A 20,190-nucleotide genomic window follows, 5' to 3' on the forward strand; every position below is an offset into this window, starting at 1 on the left:
GAGGTGTTGGTGGATCAAAGGGTTTGCACAGTTTTAGAATCCTTTGAGCATAGTTCCAAATTGTTCTCCAGAACTGTTGGATCAGATCACAATTCCACTAATAGTGTATTAATGTCCCAGTTTTCCCAGAACATGGAATAAATCTCAAGATTTATTTCACAAGGCCAGGGCCTTTCATGCAGATCATATCTTTCCATCTCCTATCCTCCCCACTTTCCAGGCCTTTAATTCCTCAGTTCAACTACTCCAGGTAATATCATTTTGACCCCAAACTCCAAGTGCTCTCTTTGTGCTCTCAGCTAACAGTCAATTAATCCCTGAAAAGGAGTTAACTAATAATTAAAGTATTAGTCGATAATGGCTATAATCTTTCCATGGGTTAGATAAACATCCTGATGGATCTATGATTTTCACAGTCTAGGAAATCCACCCTCCACCAGATCAGATTGCAGCCCATCCCTCCCTTCCTAATCCATGTAATTCTACCTATGCTTTTCTCTAGTTCTTCAGAGACTCCATCCTATGCCCTATCCCAGAGCCCTCTTCTGGTTCTTTTAACCTCTCCCCAATGACATTTGCTTTTTAATAAGATGCTCCAAAAGACAAATCTTCAGGACCCCAAACTATGAAACAAAGCTATGGAAGTGAAGTATTGGAAAAAGGAAAAATCCCTAACTACCAGGTCAACTTTGGGAGCATCTTTCATGATTATAGAAAGGGAAGATTCATCCTGAACTATCATCACTCACTCCTACCCATCTGCTCACTCTGACACTGGCTTAAGGGACCATTTCCCAGGTAGTATTCCTCAAGGGGAAATTCCCCAGTCAAAGGCTTAACAAGGCTTGTGGGCAAAAGTGCTAAAGAAGTGATTCTCTCACACACACACACCCAAACACTTAATAGCTATGTGACCCTAAGTTTTCCATTAGCATGTCACAAACCTTTTTCCGCTTCCTCCTCTGTAAAATGGGGCTAACAATACCAACTTCACCAGATTGTCGTGAGCATCAAATGAGATTTCTGAAATACTTTACAAACCTTAAAGCAGTATGTAAATGTTGATTGTTTTTATTATTTTATGTAAGTGAGCAAATAAAGATTTATGCTATCACAGATTCCCTAACCCTGATGTAAAGTGTATTTATTTATACATATTATATTTTTTATATAAATATATGTAAAGAAAGAAAACATATATAAAGACATATATATGCAGTTAGCAAGTCAATCTGTCAGAAAGCATTTATTAAGTGCTTACTATGTAGCATAGGGCAGCTTGGTAGATCAGTGGATAGCGTAGCAGGTTTGGAGTCAGGAAGACTCATCTTCCTGAGTTCAAATCTGCCTTCAGACAATTACTAGCTGTATGACTGAGTAAGTCATTGAATCCTGTTTGTCTCAGTTTTCTCCACTATAAAATGAGCTGGAGAAGGAAATGGCAAAGCACTCCAATATCTTTGCCAAGAAAATACCAAATGGGGTCAGAAAGAGTAAGACACAACTGAATAACAACAAACATGTGTCAGACACTGGGCTAAATTCTGTGTACATCTAGATAACAAGTCATCCTCTAACTTCCCGATGGAAGCAGAGCTATATCTCTGATATAGCCTTTGAGAGTTTGTATGCTTATGCCAAAAAGCCCAGCTTGTTGAAAATAGAAGCTTTATCATCTACAAGCATGAAAAAAAATGTATATAGAAATGATTCTTGTGTTTAATATAGAAACTTTAACAGAAATCAAATTAGCATGAAAAAGTATGGAATTTTCAGTCCTGCTAACTAACAAAGGAATCTTCCCAGTCAAACTGAAAAACCTTTACAAAATCTTAAGCTTGAGAAAATAAGGGACAGTTGCTGGTACTAGATATTTGTGGTATCTCTCTGGGGAAATTCTAGAGCCCAGAGTTTGTCCCCCACTCCCTGACCCCAAAACAGACCAGGTTATTTCACTTCATCCTCACTCACTTTATGAAAGTCCCACAAATTCACTGCGGCAGACATAGCGTACAATGAAAATGTTCCATCTGAGCCAGGGAGGAGGTTGAAGCCTCCCCTGCTCAGGCAAATGTTTGCAATAATAGAATTCATAAAAAGACAGATGGGAGTAGAAAATGTTGCAATGAAGAATCTGGAATGAGATGAGATCACAGCATCAGCCTGTCTTTTGTGGACCTGGACAATGATCACAGAGGCAGATTGGATTAGGGAAACCTCTTGACTGGAAGTTCAGAGCAGTCGCCAGATAAAGGACACGCTTCAGGGAGGGAAGACGGAAATAAAATGCATCAGATTTACAGCTGCAGCGATGAAAATTTAGAAGTTTTCACCACTGTGATTTCATCTAAAGGTGAGTAAAAAAACCTAAGCTCATCCCCATACATTCCTGCTTTTCTTAAATACGGTGGAAAGATGGAAAAAAATAAGATGATAAAATTATCGCTTTCCCCCCCTCAGGTCAGTGGTATCTGGTTGTTGGGGGGGGTTGGGGGGGGGGTTTTGGTTTTCTGGAGGAAACATTTAGATGGGCAGATTCCTTACTGGGAAACAATTCATTAGAAAATCACTGACAACTAGTCAGTGTTCTTTGCTCCCTTTGATTCAGTCCCTATAACTCCAAGATGTTCATTGTTTTAAGGAAATGGAGATGAAGATGAAATCCCCAGGACAGTTTCTATTTCTTTTTCTCCCAGGGAGCTAGTTAATGAAACAAGAAGCAGCTGTCTGAGATATTCAATTTCACAACAATATCTAGGGGAAACAGAGGGGGAAATGTCCCAGTCAATGGGCCAGATTTCAAAAGAAGAGGTCAAGTAATCTGCTGACCTGCTCACTGCTCATACTGGGAGCCCCAGAGTTGCCCATCCCAAACGCAGCCAGGGAAGGAGGACAGGGGTGGCCAGATTGTGAAGGGTCTGGATCTTCATGGGCTAGAATCAGGAGATTGCGCTTGGGTTCAGTGTCTAGAGGAAGGATCTAGGTGACTGTTCAGCTGACCCACAGAATGCTCCCATTACTGGACAATCCCTTTGCTCCCCTTTTCTGTTCTCTTCCTCTCCCTTCATCCTCTATTCTCTTCCTCCAGTCGCCTGTATTGGAGTGCAAGCCAGTTAGTCATGCATAGCTCCGGGTTTCATTGTCACTTCCAAGGCATCGTGGTTTAAATGAAATGAGCATCTATTTGCCTGTCTTTCTTCCTCGGTTGTAAGCAGTTGCCATTGCCATTGCTTGGGGGGGTGGGGTGGGGGGGGTGGAGGTCAGAGACTCTTAGCCTGGAAATACAGATAGTGCCAGGGAACATAAATTGTAACTTTCTGTTACCGTTAAGTTTGAATGGCTTGTGGGATACCCTGTGTATTGCTTAAATCCAGGAAACTTGAAAACAGAGCTGGGATTCCACTCCGGGAAAAGACTGGCTAGCCATGGCATCAGTAGTCAAGACTTCCAGATCCATTTTGGATTTAAAGACTTGTTCTGAAATTCTAAAGTGAGGCCAAATCTTTTCCACTTGAATAAAATCTGTTGCTTTCTTTCAAAAGATTATTTTACATTTAAATGAAATGGATATTTTTAGCCAATATTTTAGACTTCAGGACCCTGCAGACCTGGCTCTCTATCCACTGAACCACCTAACTGCTCCAATTACCAGCTCTTCAAAAAAAAACAAAAACAAAAACAATAGCATGCATGACACACTTCATTTTAAATTGCTTAAATATTTGTCTCTCAGTCAAATCATTTTTGAGTCAGGGACCCCTTTGTCATTCTAGTGAAATCTATAGATCTTATCTCAGAATCCTGTTTTAAATGCACAAGATCCATAGGACATGCAGTTGTCAAAAGATTTCTTAATTCACTTTAACCCAGGTTAAAAACTTCTATTCACTATGGCAGAACCCAAACAGCTCCACAATTCATCTTGATCAAACTGGCCCTGAGTCATGGTTCTTTTTCTTTTTTTAAACCCTTGCCTTCTAGACAACAAGTCATCCTCTAACTCCCCACTGGAATGAACTATACCTCTGGCATAGCCTTGAAGGGCTAGGCAGTTGGTATTAAATGAGTTGCCCAGGGTCATCTAGCTAGGAAGTGTCTGAGGTCACATTTGAACCCAGGTCCTCCTGTCTCCAGGGCTGGCTCTCCTCCATCCTCTATACTACCTAACCATTCCACTGAGTTATAGCTCTGACACTAACTTGCTCTGAGACTGTGATTAAATAATTTATAATATAATAACATCATATCATAAAATAACATAAAATATAATATGATTATAACAATATAATATTATAACAACATAATATTGCATTAGTATATTATGCTGTTATTATATTTATATATAATGTAGCATGTATTATATAATAATCATATTATTACAATAATATATTGTATTATTACAATAATAGAATATATTATTATAGAATAGAATATTATAATAGCATATTATCATAATAATAGGATATTGTAATAGTAGTATATTATAACAGCATATTATATTAATGGCATGTTATTAGAATAGAATATTATTATAACAGACTATTACATTATAAGAGTATATTATTATTGTAATAGAATATTATTATAATAATAGAATAGAATAATACATGGAAGGACCTAGAGAGCCATCCAGTGGAAGGAGCTCTGGCTCTGGGGACAGGGCTGGTGGGTCCAAATTCCTCTTTATTTCTTCTTAGCTGAGTGTCCTTGGGAAGGTCGCCAACCTTCCTGAGCCTCCTCTCCCTCCTCTGTAAAATGAGGGAGGCAGACCAGAGGACCTGTGGGGCTCCTCCCAGCTCTAGAGCTATGATCCTAAAACTACGCCCCATAAGACCATGGTGGAAGATCCAATCAGACAAAGCATCTAAGGTGCTTTGCCAGCCTTAACACACTCCACAGATGTCAGCCTCACAGGTTTCTGGGGGGAGAGTGCTTTGCAAATGGTAAACATCTATGTAAATGGGACTCATTTTTATTCTGAGGCAATCCACAGCAGGGCAAGGACATTCTCTAGTAAAGAAAAATTGGACACTTAAACCCAACCGTAAGCTGCATTTAAAATAGCCCTTTGTAAACTCTTCAGTTTAATAATGAGCTCTACCTGGCCTTGTCTTCAGCAAAGGCATCTTTGCTAAAGGTATTGTGAGCTTTGGATTTGTGGCAAGGCGTGAATTTTCTGTATTTTCCCTGCAGATTAAGGGGACTTATAACTGTCCTTTTAATTACTACAGAAGCAAATTCAGGTTTGTTTTGAGGAAAAACAGTTTTTGTCTCCTTGGCAAAGCCCTGTCTCCAGAGTTCCATTTGAAACAGGCTTAGTAATTATTCAATAAGTATATATTATATTGCATTATGTGCTCAGCCTGGTGGGATATTAGAGATACATTAAGAAAAATTATTTGTCCCAAGGGTAGCTAGGTGGCTTGGTGGTTAGAGAGCCAGGTCTAGAGATGAGAGGTACTAAGTTTAAATCTGGTTTCAGATACTTCCTAGATGTATGACCCTGGGCAAGTCACTTGACCCCAATTACCTTGCCTTTACTACTCTTCTGCCTTAGAATCAAGTATTGATACTAGGGAGCAACTTGAGTACATAGATATTAAGAATTGACATCAGGATCTAGGGGTTATAAAGGACCATCCTTGGGGGCAGCTGGGTAGCTCAGTGGATTGAGAGTCAGGCCCAGAGATGGGAGGTCCCAAGTTCAAATCTGGCCTCAGACACTTCCCAGCTGTGTGACCCTGGGCAAGTCACTTAACCCCCATTACCCAGCCCTTACCATTCTTCTGCCTTGGAGCCAATACATAATATTGATTCTAAGATGGAAGATATATATATATATATATATATATGTATATATATATATATTACTAACTAAACAAATAAAAGTTAAAAACACAAACTAAGCAAATAAACAAATAATAAAACAAATAAACATAATAGCCAGCATTTATGTAGTGCTTTGAGATCTTCCAAGCCTTTCACATATATCATTTCACTTGATCCCCTATAAGGTCTGTTGCTGTTCAGTCACATCTAACCCTTTATGGCTCCATTTGGAATTTTCTTGGCATAGATACTGGAGTGCTCTGCCATTTTCTTCTCCAGCTCATTGGTCAGATGAGGAAACTGAGCTCGAGAGAGGTTCAATGTCTCGTCCCAAACCACAGAACTATTAAGGATCTGAAGTCAGATTTGAACTTGGGTCTTCCCGATTTCAAATCCGACACTCCATCCGTGATACCAACAGGAAAAGCCAATCATTAAAGACTAGATCTACAGCCCAGAACACACAGCTCTCCGCCACGGGTTTCTGAGAAGGACCCTGGATGAAGGATAGAGGAGTTACCAGACCTTCAACCTCTCCATTTCCCAATCTGTAACTGAAAGCTTGGCCTCAAGCTCAGGAGCACCCAGCTGCCATGGGCTAAAGGCCATCCAGTGTCCCTTACGTGGGCTCCGAGTCTATGGTCTGATGCCCCAAGAAGGCTGAGTGGAAAGCGGGAGGGCTGAACAGAGCCCCAAAGGATGGAGAGGACTTCGATAGTCAGAGAAGACAGAAGGAAATCTCATTCTAAGCAAGGAGGACGTAGGAGTGAAGTCACAGATAGTATGCCCTGTTTCTGAAACTGGGAAGATGCCAGTCTGAGAGTAAAGGAAGCTTATTTATCAGTAGGGAAGAACAGAGATGGATTCCACTTGTTGGAAGGGGAAAATGCTGCTCCTGGACTCCTCCACCCACCCAGCACAGCTTCCTTGGGGCAGGAATAGAGTTGATTGTGTTGTTGGCCTTGCTGGTGGCAGCTAGAGGCTACATGCCCCTATTTATGTTGGAGAAAAGACATTCCTCTTGTCTTATTTTAGAATAGCTATGTGAGCTGCAAGGTGGTAGAGTGGGTAGAATGCTAAGTCTAGAGCCAGGAAGACTTGAATTCAAATCCAGCCACAGACACTTATTAGATGGGTGAACCTGGGCAAGTCACTTCACTCTGTTTGCCTTAATTTCCTCATCTAAAAAATGAGCTGGAAGGGGGCAGTTGGGTAGCTCAGTGGATTAAGAGTCAGGCCTAAAGACAGAGGTTCTAGGTTCAAATCTGGCCTCAGATTTGTGTGTGACCCTGGGCAAGTCACTTAACCCCCATTGCCTAGCCCTTACCACTCTTCTCCCTTAAACCCAATATCCTGTATTGATTCTAAGATAGAAGGTAAGGATTTTTTTTAAAAACCCTATTTCCACATTATTCATTTTTGTAAGAGAGTAATCTTATAAAGCCATAACCCCAAATCATGTACCCAAACAAACAAGTGAACAATCATATGTTTTTTCTTCTGCATTTATACTCCCACAGTTCTTTCTCTAGTTGTGGACAGTGTTCTTTCTCATAAGGCTCTCAGAATTGCCCTGGATCATTGTATTGCTCTCAGTAACAAAGTCTATCACATTTGATCATTCCATAATGTTTCAGCTACTGTGTACAATGTTCTCCTGGTTCTGCTTATTTCACTCTGCATCAGTTCACGTAGGTCTTTCAAGCTCTTTCTGAAATCATCCTGCTCATTATTCCTTACAGCACAAGAGTATTCCATCACCATCCTATGCCCCAATCAAGGAATATCCCCTCAGTTTCCAATTTTTGGCCACCACAAAAAGCGCAGCTATAAATATTTTTGTACAAATGGGTCCATCCCCATTTTATTTATTTCTTTGGGTTTCAGAACTAGTAGTGGTATTACTGGATCAAAGGGTATGCATTCTTTTAAAGTCTTTTGGGCATAATTCCAAATCACCTTCCAAAATCCAAATTTAATACAAAATTGGATCAATTTATGACTCTACCAGCAATCAGCATAATTTTTTAAAGGCATAAATGATGGAGAATAACAAGCTGAATAAACATGTCAATTCCTGCACACACACAAAAAAAGTTAATATTAGCCCTTATGTGCGACCATAGTAAAATATCATGAAAAAAGAACACTGGATTTGAGTCTAAAGACCTGATTTCCAATCTGGGTTCTTCTCTGCCTGTACAATCTTAGATAATTCACTTCATAGGAGCACAAGGGCATAGATTTAGCACAAGAGGAGAGCCTGGAGTCTACTGAAACCATCTCCCCTCATTTTACAGATGACAAAATTAAGATCCAAAAAGGTGACTCCTCTGGGGTCATCCAGCTAGTTAAGTGATGGAGGAAGTATTTGAACTCAGGTCTTTCTAATTCTCAAGTCAAACATCTGGTTCACAGTGATCTCTCTGAGCCTCAGTTCCTTCCTTCTGCTATAAAGTGTAGCTGGGGAAGGGGTTTGAGATGAGCTGCTCCCTAATGTCCCCTATGGAAGTAGCTCAACTTTGTGCTGGACACCAGTGGTGGTGAGGGGAGAACTCATTGTCTTCAGCTGTCAAGAACTGGAGTCCAACATGCCCTGTGTGCTCTTGTAGGAAAATTGGCATTGGCAATAAGGCAAAGTTGACTATGTTCTAATCAGAAAATATGGTCACCATTCCTTTGTAGAATGTAAACCTAAAGCTGATGATCAGCCCTGGCTAACTATCCCTTCCCCTCTCAAAATAATAGCAATAAAATTTCCATCCAGGGATGGATGAGGCAGCTATTCAATGTTACACCCTAAATTCTGACCTACACAATGGAGGCTCATTTGGGGCACAGAGAGTCTGTGGTCTAGTGTCTCTGACACCCCAAACAAGTCACTCAATCACTCTTTCTCATCTTCAGAAGTCAATCTTAAAGTCCTCTGCTCCCAGAAACGTTGGCTGGAAAAACCAATGTCACCATGTTTTTAAGTGCTTTGAACTTTAAGTGCCTGGGTCAGGGCAGTTTAGTCTGTCCAACAGGCTCCCTGAGGGGATCCTCAGAAAGGAAAACCTGTAGACTCAAAGCAAACAATAAAAGTAAGGTGTGGCTCTACCAAGAAAGAAAAGTAGAAGTGCTCATTTCCTGAAGTGACACATGATAGGGTTTCTGTCAAGGCAAGCCGGACAAAGCATTTGAAATCACTTAGGGATAAACCTTTCAAAGCAGGAAAATTTAATTAAATTAAATTTTAAAAAATAAAATAAATACATTTTAATAGGGATAAGGTTGGAGGATGGGTTGAATGCTAGAATGGTCTGAGCTGCCAAAGGAAACTAGGGGATTGTTGGCAAATTGGGTGGCTAAGTGTATAGAGTATATGACTTGGAATAAAAAAAAAAAACCTGAATCCTGATCCTCCCTCAGATACTTATGAGGTGTATAGTCATTTAATCTCTCTGTGTCTCATGTCCTTCATCTGTAAAATGGGCATATATATCTCCCACTGTCGGTTGTGAGAATTGAATACAAAATGAATCGTAAATCTTAAAGCACCATCCAGAGACACTTAGTGCAGTTTTAGCAGATCTCAGTATCTTCATTAGCCTAGCACTGGGGCATTAGAAGGGAGAGGGGACACCGGAAAGATTTCTGGATTTGGCTCAGACAATCTAGGTTTGCATTCCAGTTCTGTAACGGGTAAACTGACCAAGTTGCTTGAATTCTCTGGGTTTCCTCATCTGTCAAATGAGAGGCTTGACATAGATGACTTTTAAGATCTTCTACAGTTCTAAATGCAATGAGGGCCTTTGTAAGAGGTCCCTCCTTTATGGAATTTATAAACTTTTCCCCTTCCCCAGCCAATTTAGTGGATATAAAATGTAGGGAACATAGACAAGGAAATGTGAAGGGACACCTCACTAGAGGATAATTTCATCAAGTGGAATGAGAGGAACTCAGCTGATCAGTCCTCTGATCAATATCCCCATTATACCAATCTATGATCTGATTATCCCAACATGCTTTCTTAAGTTAGTTTTCTTATGTTATGTATGTATGTTAGCTTTCTTAATATATTTGTATTTGGGGAGGGAGCCTGGTGGAAGAGAGAGAACATTGGAAAAATGGTGACCAGAAGCAAAACACTTTTGAGGAAGGAGAGAGCAAGTTTAACAAGTAGAAAATGGGATGAAGGGAAATACACAGTAATCATAACTGTAAATGGGAATGGGATGAACACACCCATAAAATGGAAATGGATAGCACAGTGAATTAAAAACTAGAAATCTATAATATATTATTTACAAGAAACCCACTCGAAACAGAGACACACAGAACAATATAAAGAGCTGGAGCAGAATCTACTATGCTTTAGCTGAAGTAAAAAAAAAAAGCAGGGATAACAATCATAATCTCCAATGAAGCAAAAGCAAAAATAGATCTAATTAAAAGAGATAAGCAAGGAAACTACATCTTGTTAAAAGATGCCATAGACAATGAAACAATATCAATACTAAAGACATATATGCACCACATAGTATGGCATCCAAATTCTTAAAAGGAAAAGTTAAAAGAATTTCAGGAGGAAATAGACAGTAAAACTATATTAATGGGGGACCTCAACTTTTCCCTTTCAGAGCTAGATAAATCTAATAAAAAATTTTTAAAATAAGTTGAGATGAATAGAATTTTTAAGGGTTAGATATGATAGACTTTTGGAAAAAAATGAATGAGAATAGAAAGGATTATACCTTTTTTCCACACAAAAGTTCGCCATGTATTGAGACACAAAAATCTCACAGACAAATGCAGAGAAGCAAAAATTTTAAATGCATCCTTTTCAGATCATAATGCAATAAAAATTATACTCAGTTAGGGGTCATGGAAACATAATTTAAAAACTAATAAATAGCATTTGTGTTTTTTGTCAAAACTGTGCCTGTATGACAAGGCAGTTCCAAGAAAACTTAGGTATAGAAGGTACATTCCCCTTCTCTGCTCCATTCTCCACAATGAAATATTTTTGACAAGGTACGAACGATTCTCAAAATCAGCAAAATTGAATTAGCTGACTTTACTCTCCCAGTGACCAGATCAAGACTGTGTTGTTTGTTTTTTAATCTGTTGTGATTTCTCTCAATTTTCGTCTTACAAAAACCAGTCTTATACACTGTCCTACCCTAACTAACCACTCCATGTTGCCTTGTCATGACATCAACGAAGTGTGCTTTTGCCTACAAATACAGTTTTTATTCTACAGTGATAGTCTACACCGTCACCAACAAGATGAGAACCTTTTTTTCCCCAAAGCTTTCCTTAATGAATTTATATATCACATTGCCTTTCCTTTCTTTTCTTTCTCTTCCCCAGTTCCAATACCAGGAATTCAATAGAGTCCCCAAAAAAGGGTATTCATGATCACTAGATGCTATAATCCTGTGTTCTCTCTAATTTGTTTTCTTTAACTCACTTTTCAGTGTCCAGCCCAGCCAGAAGAAAAGTCAAAATCTCACAACATCTTTTGACCAAAAGTGTAAGAAAATTTCTTTTATTCTCTTATATTTGATTTCTCTCTATTTTATTAAAAAGTGTTTATTGGGGATGAGATTGGATTTAATTTATTGAAGGATTCTTGGTTGTACAGCAATGGTTCAAATCTTCCTGATGTTTCTTGAAAAACCAAAGGCCACAGTCTAGAAGAATTATATTTCTGGCGTTTAGGAATTCACAAGGAAGTGATAAAAATCACTAGCAGTGAACATAAAGGTTGAACTGTGGGAGATTTACTATCTGAGGAAATGTTACAGAAGACCTCTCTCTTTCATTAAAGTTTCTAGCTTTAATGAAAGTCCCTTTCATCAAAAAGTCTTTCATCACTCTGGATTTGGATTAGCCAAAGGTAATTCATGACTATGGAGAAGAAAGTTGGGAATCAGGAATCACTCACACTATCATTACCTTAAGAAGACAGTTCCCTTCTCTATTTCTGTGTCTCTGTTTATAAAATCATGCCAATTTTCTTTACAAAGACTACCAAGATGATGGTAAATAGCTTTTAAAATGTAAAACACTAGAGACACTAGGATAAAATGAGTGAAAATTTTTGAAATCTTATACATTAATCTTAACTTAAATATGTCATAATGCAAATTTAACTAGGTATGTTGATATTTAGTATTAAGTTTATAATAAATGGATTTTTACAAAATCCAAAGCACTAAATCATAACATCTTTTAGGTAACTAAAAAAAGGTTTAGAACATGAAACTCTGGTTGGCATTTAAAGTCCTGTACGACCCGGTCCCTTCCTAAATTGCCCATCTTCTTCTAGCTTTCTCACCTCCATATCCTAGATTCTCTTCTCCATTTCTAGATCGAGGAAACCTGGCTACACTGACCTACTTGTTGTTCTCCTAACAGGATGTTCTATCACCTTGCTTTATGCTTTTAATTGGTTATCCTATTTACTTGCAATGCTCTTTCCCTGCCTCCTTCTCCTGGCCTCCTTTAAGACTGAGCTCAAATCTTAATTTCTATTAAAGGCCTTTCCCAATCTTCCTCTCTTCCTCCCATCTCCCCCTAAGGTTATTTTCCATATACATTTATGTATGTACGTGTGGATGGATGGATGGATGGATGGAATTATATGTATGTATATATGGAAATTAGAGCATATATGCCAATATATCAACCAATTGTTACATATAAGTGCATAAAATATGCCAGACACTGGACTAAGCATTGGAGAAAAGGAAAAGATAGTCCCTGCCTCAAGGAGCTCCTAACCCAAAGAAGAGGACACCATGGCAATAGCTGTGGGCAAACATGCTCTTATACAGGATTAATTTGAAATAATTGCCAGAAGGAAGTCACTTGATCAGGAATCAGGATCAGGATCAGAAAAGGATCAGGAAATTCTCCCTAGAAAAGGTGGGACTTTAGCTGGGACTTGAAGTGTTGGGTAGATTGGGATGGGGAGAGACATGAGGACATGAAATTAGGGATAGAGAATATTACGGACAAGAAACAGAGATGAGAAGGGAGAGTATTCCAAGAATGGGGGGCAACCAACGAAAGTGCACAGAGTTGGGAGATCATGGATCTTGCTTGAGGAATGGTAAGGAGTCCAGAGACACTGGATCACAGAGCTGGTAAGGTAAGAGGAGAATGTAAGGCATGAGAAGACAGGAAAAGTGGGGGTGGGCAGATTTAGAAGGGCTTTGAACAACAAACAGAGGGTTTTATATTTGATATTGGAGTTTACTAAGTGGGGGAGGAGGGTGACATGATCAAACTGATTTAGAAAGGTCATTTTGATAGGTGAGTTGAAAATGAATTAATGTGGAAAGAGGCCTATTGCAATAGTTCAGAAATGAGGTGATGAGGGCTTGCACAAGTGTATTAGCATTGTCAGAGAAGGGAGTATACAAAAAGATATTATACATCCAGTAGGGTAAAATGATATCTTTTTTTTGTTAACCCTTACCTTCTATCTTGGAATCAATGCTGTGTATTGGTTCTAAGGCAGAAGAGTGGTAAGGGCTAGGCAATGGGGGGTTAAGTGACTTGCCCAGGGTCACACAGCTGGGACGTGTCTGAATCCAGATTTGAACCCAGGACCTCCTCTCTCTAGACTTGGCTCTCAAGATTTATGACTGAGAAAAGAAATGGCTGGTCAAGCTCCCATTGAAATTTCTGCAATGCCCAGTTCTATAGGCCCTCAGTTCATTGACTGACCCCACTGTGGTGGGTTTACAGGACATGGAATAGACTCAATATAAGAAATGGTAGTTAGGTTGTAGTCTTGAATACCCCATCAGGGAGATCAATCCACCCAATTATTTACCTTTTTTTCTACAAAACAAAAACTTAATTTAAGTGTAGATTCTTCATGCTCCCAAAGCTAGGAGGGAGTGGGGGTGGGGATAAGGCAGATATATTTATCAATAAATATTGGGGGCTAGTTAAAATAGAACCATAGAAAAATAGCAAGGAATAATTTAATGATACTTTGGGTGCATGAGAATTCATAGACATACCCATCACTCAGGAAAATGTAAGTTCTTTTTGGACAGGGATTGTTTTTCATTTTTTCTGTATCTCCAACCCAATGACTTGCACATAGTAGGAGCTTAAAAAATACTTGTTGAATTGAACTGAGTGGCATTCTGGATCTTGAAATCCATAGAATTACAAACACTATTTAATCTATTCCCCTGACTTCATGTAAAACCATATATAAGTCACTCCAAACAGATGACACTCTATCTCTATTTTAAAGACTCCAAGAGAGATTCCAAAACTATGCTCAGTAATATTCCATGTTGACCAACCCTTGTTATGTCTACTCTTACATCTACTCTAAAACCTTCAATGTAGCCAGATGCTTTCCTGCCAGATTTTTCCCTTGCTCACAGTTCTCTTTCCACATTTTTTCCATCCCTCTTTTCAGGGCTCTCCTACTCAGGACACGTTTTGAATCCTGTGATTGCCAGCCACGTTTTCTTCTGAACTTAATTCACAAGAACCCTACCTTCTATACTCTGCACAGTCTCCTTACACTCTTGGTTTCTAAAACTGCCTGTTACTTTTTACTGGCCTCATGGACTGATAACCAAATGGAACTTGGGGAATCAGAGGATCCCTCCCATAAAAATCCAAGTAGTCTGATAGCATTTTGCTCTGTGGTTTAGGTTTTTGTCAAAGTCTTTAGCTTCTTTCCCCCTATGTTCAGGAAGAAGGCCATTTGCCTCCAAGAAGCATGCTTATGAAAGGGGTGAACCATCATCTCTCAGCCTTCTTTTAGTTAGAGGTCCCTGGACCCTTACCTCTTCCCTACCCCCTCTGCTAAGAAAGATCAGGGTGGCTGTTGTCAGGTTTGAAGCCTGAAGTCCAGCAGCAGGAACAGGCTGTACTGTTGAAACTCAAAAATAAGCCAGCCTTTCAGGAGCAAAGAGTCACACAATCAAACCTTTCAGCGGTCCATTTCCTGGTGTGGATTTAATGTACTCTACTGTGGGGGCCCTTTGGAATAGCCCCAAGATATTGTATGGCTTTGAGAACCAGAGCACCATAGCTGGCTGGGTTAAGGGGTTTGGGTCAGGGGGAAAAAAAAGCAGAAAATGATGTGTTTTACTCCCTCCTCTCCTTGAAATATAGACAGAAAAATCTTTATTCTTTCAAAATAATCTGCCTTTCTTTTAGCATCCCTAGATAAACGGGTTTTCACAATTTCACAAGGAGGCAAAACAGCAGATAACCTGGAGATCGACCAGGTTCACTCCCTGGCCTTGCAAACCTCAAGTATGTCCCTGCATGGCTGAGTACTTCACATTCATGCAGATGACCTAGTAACGTGACCATCCCTCCCTGTTTGCCCCAGCCCATCATGGTTGGAAAAAAAAATACCTTCCATTTTTCTGATGTTGAAGAATTAAATGTGGTTCCAAAATCACTTGAGAAATGCATCAAAGGGATGTTTGGACAGAGCAGAATCCAGAAATTTCTAGGGACAGTCCTAATTAACTCCATGTCTTCATGAACATGGGCCCAGCTTTCAAGCGGCTACCATGGGTGATACAGCAGACAATCCAGGACTGTGGAGTCAGGAAAGCCTGAGTTTGAATTCTGCTTCAGGCATTTACTAGTCAGTCTTGTGACCTGAGGCAAGTTCCTTAAGGTCCTTCAGCCTCAGTTTGCTGCTCTGTAAAATTAAGTTAATAAAATAACAGCATCTTCTTCACAGGGATGTTGTGAGGATCCAATGAAATAAAGTGTTATATTATGCTAATCCCTCTAGACTCCAAGCCCAGTGTTTTTTTAAGTATACAACCACAATGGGGTTAAATTAAGCTAGTTCACACCAAGGCCTTTGCTAGATGTTTTTACATCTATTATCTCATTCAACACTCAAAATATAACCTGTGATTCAGAGAGTGAAAGTACTATGACAAATGAAATAAAATAAAGGTCTAAGGTAAGGCAATTGGTCCAAGGTCACACAACAAGTAAGAACAGAGTTGGGACTGTGTTTCAATATCTCCATCTGCAAAATGAGAGGTTTTTTTCACCTTTACCACCTCCCAGGAGTATTAGGAAAATGAAGTTAGATTAACTATGAAAGTATTTTTAAAGTAAAATAGATCACTCAGTAAAAGCGATTGCGTTTCTCTCTCCTACTTCCCTGTTCATAAGGAAATACCTGTTCCCTTGGCACCTGGATAGGCTAAAGGAGTGAACTGACTTCCTTGAAAAGTTTGCCCTGAATGCCCAGAACCTATCGTGTTTCTGTTTGCACCAATGGCTTTAGGACTACCTTTAATCATCCCCAAAGTTCTAATATGCTGGGTCAGATCTGACAGAGCAAAGTTGTGTGACCAGAGGCGAGTCCCTTAAGCATGACTAATGGGAAAGAGGAATAATTGAAAGGGGCTATGCCTGGCTCTGAGCTGGGAATGCTGTATACAGGACCACCCACTGCAAAGGCTTGAAGCCACAAAATGAGCAATTTATCTCAGAGAGTGGATTAGTGGTGCCACTCAACCTGGATTAAGGTCTGACATTTCCCTGGTTCACAGCAGAATTCTATGAACATTGGACTTTCTATTACATCCAGAAAAGAAAAACGACTTTCTCCTAATGCAAATAGTGAAATCCAAATGTTATAAATGGCTGGAATTGAGTCAGAAACCCAAACTGGGCCATGGCATGGATCATTTCCTGACCTAGATAAACCAAACTAGCAATAAATCAACTCCCTAAACAATGCCATATTGATGGTAAAATTGACCAAAGAGATCACAAACACAGAAATAGATTCTGTTCCCTTTTACTCTATGGGTAGGGCAAGAATTTGGATCTCAGAAGATTTGAAACTGCTCTCGGATGTAACAAACCCAGATGAGATATGGAAAATAAAAAGAACCTGCTATGTGACTATCTACAGGAGAAGTTTAACCATAAACCATGTTCTAACATGCTAAGGGATGGACTAACACTCAGTTCCCAGCCATATAAGATCGAGGTCTTCCATAATAAGCAGATTCATATTTGAATAATCCCCTAAAATAATTCATAGATGGGAGGAAGGCAGCTGTAGCCACAAAGGAGACTTTGGAGTCTTCTTTCTATAGCTATAGAGTAAATATTCTTGAGATACTTCAACCTGGAACATGGAGAGGAGAAACAAATATATAAATAATATTCTTGAGTGAATAAATGATTCGTGATGGGGTAATAATCCTACTCCAGTTTGTTCTGATCAAACTATATCTACAGTATGATGTGCGATTCTGGGCACCACATATTGGGAGGGACATTAGCTATCTGGGATGTTCTAATAGGAAGAATCACAGAAATTGAAAGTTGGAGAGGATCTCAGTGGCCATTTGATCCGATTCATACTTGAAAGGAAGCCCCACTGTAACATATCTGACAAATACTTGTCCAACCTCTGCTTGAAGACCTCCAAAGAAAGGAAAGCTCCTGAGACAAAGCATCCCACTTTTGGATATCTCTAAGTTTTCCCCCAGCATCTAGTCTAATTTGGCCTCCTTGCAACTTTCAGACATTATTTCTGCTTCTGCCTCCTTGTGCCAAAAAGAGCAAGTTTATTCCTTTCTCCACATGGCAACCCTTCAAATACATGAACAAAACTATCGGGACCCCCAGAAGTCTCTTTACCAAGTTAAACATGACCAGTTTCTCCAACTGATCCTCATAGGTCACAAATTTATCAAGGCCCTTCAAACTCCTTGTTGGCCTCCTCTGGACATTATTCACTGTTCTATCAATGTCCTACTTAAATTGTATCTCTATAAACAATTACTGTAAATTATGCCCCAGTTGGTGCAGCCAAAAGTCATCTAGCTTTGTTGGCTCCCATGTTACTCTGATGACTCCTATAAAGGTTACAGTCCACAGAAATCCCCAGATCTTTTTCAGGACAACTTCTGTCTGTTCATACCACCCCCCACATTTCCCCCACAAAATTATAATTGTGGAGTTGCTTTTATTTTGTAACAAAGTATAATAATTTCCATTTGTCCCTATTGAATTTTTAGATTCAGGCCAATACTCTAGCCTTTCAAGAGTCTTTTGGAGCATACTATCTGTCCCTTTGTCCAAAGCATTAATAAAACTATTAAATGGCATAAGACCAAGCACAGATCCTTGAGATTCACCCTCAAAACCTCCTGCCACATAAAACACTGAAGCTTTAATAACTACTCTCTGACTCCAGCTATTCAACCAGTTTTGAATCCATCTGATTTTATTATTGCCTAATCCCTATCTCTCCATCTTCTTTGCAACAATAGTATGAGATATTTTTTCAAAAGTTTTGGTAAAATCTAGTAACTATCCACAGCCTTCTTCTTATCTACTTGTTTAGTAATCCTCTCCAATAATGAAATGAGGTTAGTCTGGCATGACATGTTCTTAATGATTCTATAGAACTGCTTTGTAATTACCAAGATTTGCCTTTCTTAGGTGCACTCCAACCACTTCTTTAATAATCCTTCCTAGAATTTCCCCAGGAATTGAAATCACTGTCCTATAATTTACAGATTATTTTCTTTTCCCTCTTTAAAAAATTAGGATATTTGGCTTTCTCCAATTCTGTGGTATCTTTCCTATGCTACTAGCAGCCATTCAGCATCTGCCAGTACTATCAAGAACTAAATATGTAGGGGGAAGCTGGGTGGCTCAGTGGATTGAGAGCCAGGCCTAGAGACTGGAGGTCCTATGTTCAAATTTGACCTCAGACACTTCCCAGCTGTGTGACCCTGGGCAAGTCACTTAATCCCCATTCCCTAGCCTTTACCACTCTTCTGCCTTGGAACCAATACACAGTAATGATTCCAAGACAGAAGGTAAGGGTTTAAAAAAAAAAAAGAACTAAATATGTAGTTCATCTGGGCCATGGGATTTGACTCCATTATGGTGATCTAAGGACTCTTTTATTATCTCCTTAGTTATCTTGGGTATCACCTCTCTGTTAGGAATTTTTATTCTATCATTTCCAGAATAAAAATCTTTCATCTTTTCAGAGAAAACAGAAAAAAAAATAAGACAAATTAAGGAGAACTGTTATGGTCTAAAATTCATGACATATTATTCAAAAACATCTAAGATTATTCAAAATATATAGGGACATTTAAAATAGAGAAGAAATTTTGGAAGTGACAGAGTTCTTTTGAAACAGTTAAATATTTAAAGGATTGCAGTGTATATGAGGAAGTTCTTGTCTTCAGAGTTCAAAACTAAGAATGATGCATAGAGTTTTCAGAAAGACAGGTTTTAATTTGATAAATGGAGTGAGGGGAGTACTAAATTGAAGTTGTCCAGAAGGGGAATAATAAGGAGGGGGGTGATTTCCCTGTCACTAGACACCTTCCAGCTGTTTAAGTGGCCATTTATCAGGGATGTTCTAGAAGGCATCTGTCTATAAGGGTTGGACTAGATGATCATTGAGGCTTCTTCCAACTCTGAGATCTTGTGACTATTTTTAACCAATATTAAATCAAAGGTAATTTTCCCTGAATTTTTTAAAAGTATTGAATTTCTAAGCATTTTTAAGGCTTCTAGTTTTAACCAGATTCAAAAAGATATTCAGTAAAAACCTTTGACCTTGAGTAGAAAGGCTTCCTTCCCTACAGTAATTGGAGGTATATATGGAGATGACCTTAAACCCTCTGTGATAAGTATGATCAAGTCGGTTCTTCTCCTCCCCTGTAGGTGGTAGCAGTGACTGATTATCACATCCACAGGCCTCTGGAGCTGCTGCCCCACCGGACTGAGCGACTTCAGGTCCTTTGCAGAGAAGGTGAAGAAAGGAGGTTTGGCCGCCTCCAGAATGGGACACAAGGACAGCCCTTGGCCAAAAACACAGCCAGACATGGTAAGTAAGCCCTGTTACCCTTATGGGAAGCAGTGACTAGGTGGAATTACCCTGTTTTATGAGGTCTACAAAGATATTCATTCAAGTTCTTAGCATCCACCCATCATGTGGCAGGGCAACAAGGATTAGGAGTCTGACTTAGATCATCCCAGCAATTCAGATATGGACCTGGTTCAGGGAGAGCCCATTTATCTATCTGACTTCGAGCAGTGGAAGTATGCAATTCTCCAAGATCCTCCAATTTGAAAGAAGACAACCTTGCCGTGTGGAGAAGGGAGAAGAGAGAGGGAGGATACACTTATATGAAGAGAATTTTCCAAGCCAGCACAGTCAACTTGTCTCTCTCCAAAGGATGACTCATCTATAAATGAGTCCAAGTATTCAGTTCTCCCATCATGAAGGGAGTTCGGGTTGATAAATTAAAAGGAATTTTATAGGCACTGAAATCTAAGCATCCTTTTTTGCTATAAAGGCTT

At 39.4% G+C, this 20,190-nt stretch overlaps 1 protein-coding gene across 2 annotated transcripts in view; it reads left to right on the top strand.

Moving 5' to 3' along the window:
• VXN (vexin) overlaps positions 1–20,190 on the top strand; it is a 63,999-nt gene that overhangs the window by 25,939 nt on the left and 17,870 nt on the right. The window contains exons 1-3 of one of the 2 annotated variants that reach the window (XM_001379019.4): positions 1,808–2,353; positions 11,292–11,347; positions 19,552–19,714. In XM_001379019.4, the coding sequence (XP_001379056.1) occupies positions 2,287–2,353; positions 11,292–11,347; positions 19,552–19,714 (286 nt within the window). In that variant the 5' untranslated portion in view covers positions 1,808–2,286. Of the gene's footprint in view, positions 1–1,807; positions 2,354–11,291; positions 11,348–19,551; positions 19,715–20,190 lie in introns of those variants that run through there. The other variant, XM_056823990.1, reaches the window with a different exon arrangement.

Source organism: Monodelphis domestica, chromosome 3 (genome assembly GCF_027887165.1).
Source record: "Monodelphis domestica isolate mMonDom1 chromosome 3, mMonDom1.pri, whole genome shotgun sequence".
Taxonomy (NCBI): domain Eukaryota; kingdom Metazoa; phylum Chordata; class Mammalia; order Didelphimorphia; family Didelphidae; genus Monodelphis; species Monodelphis domestica.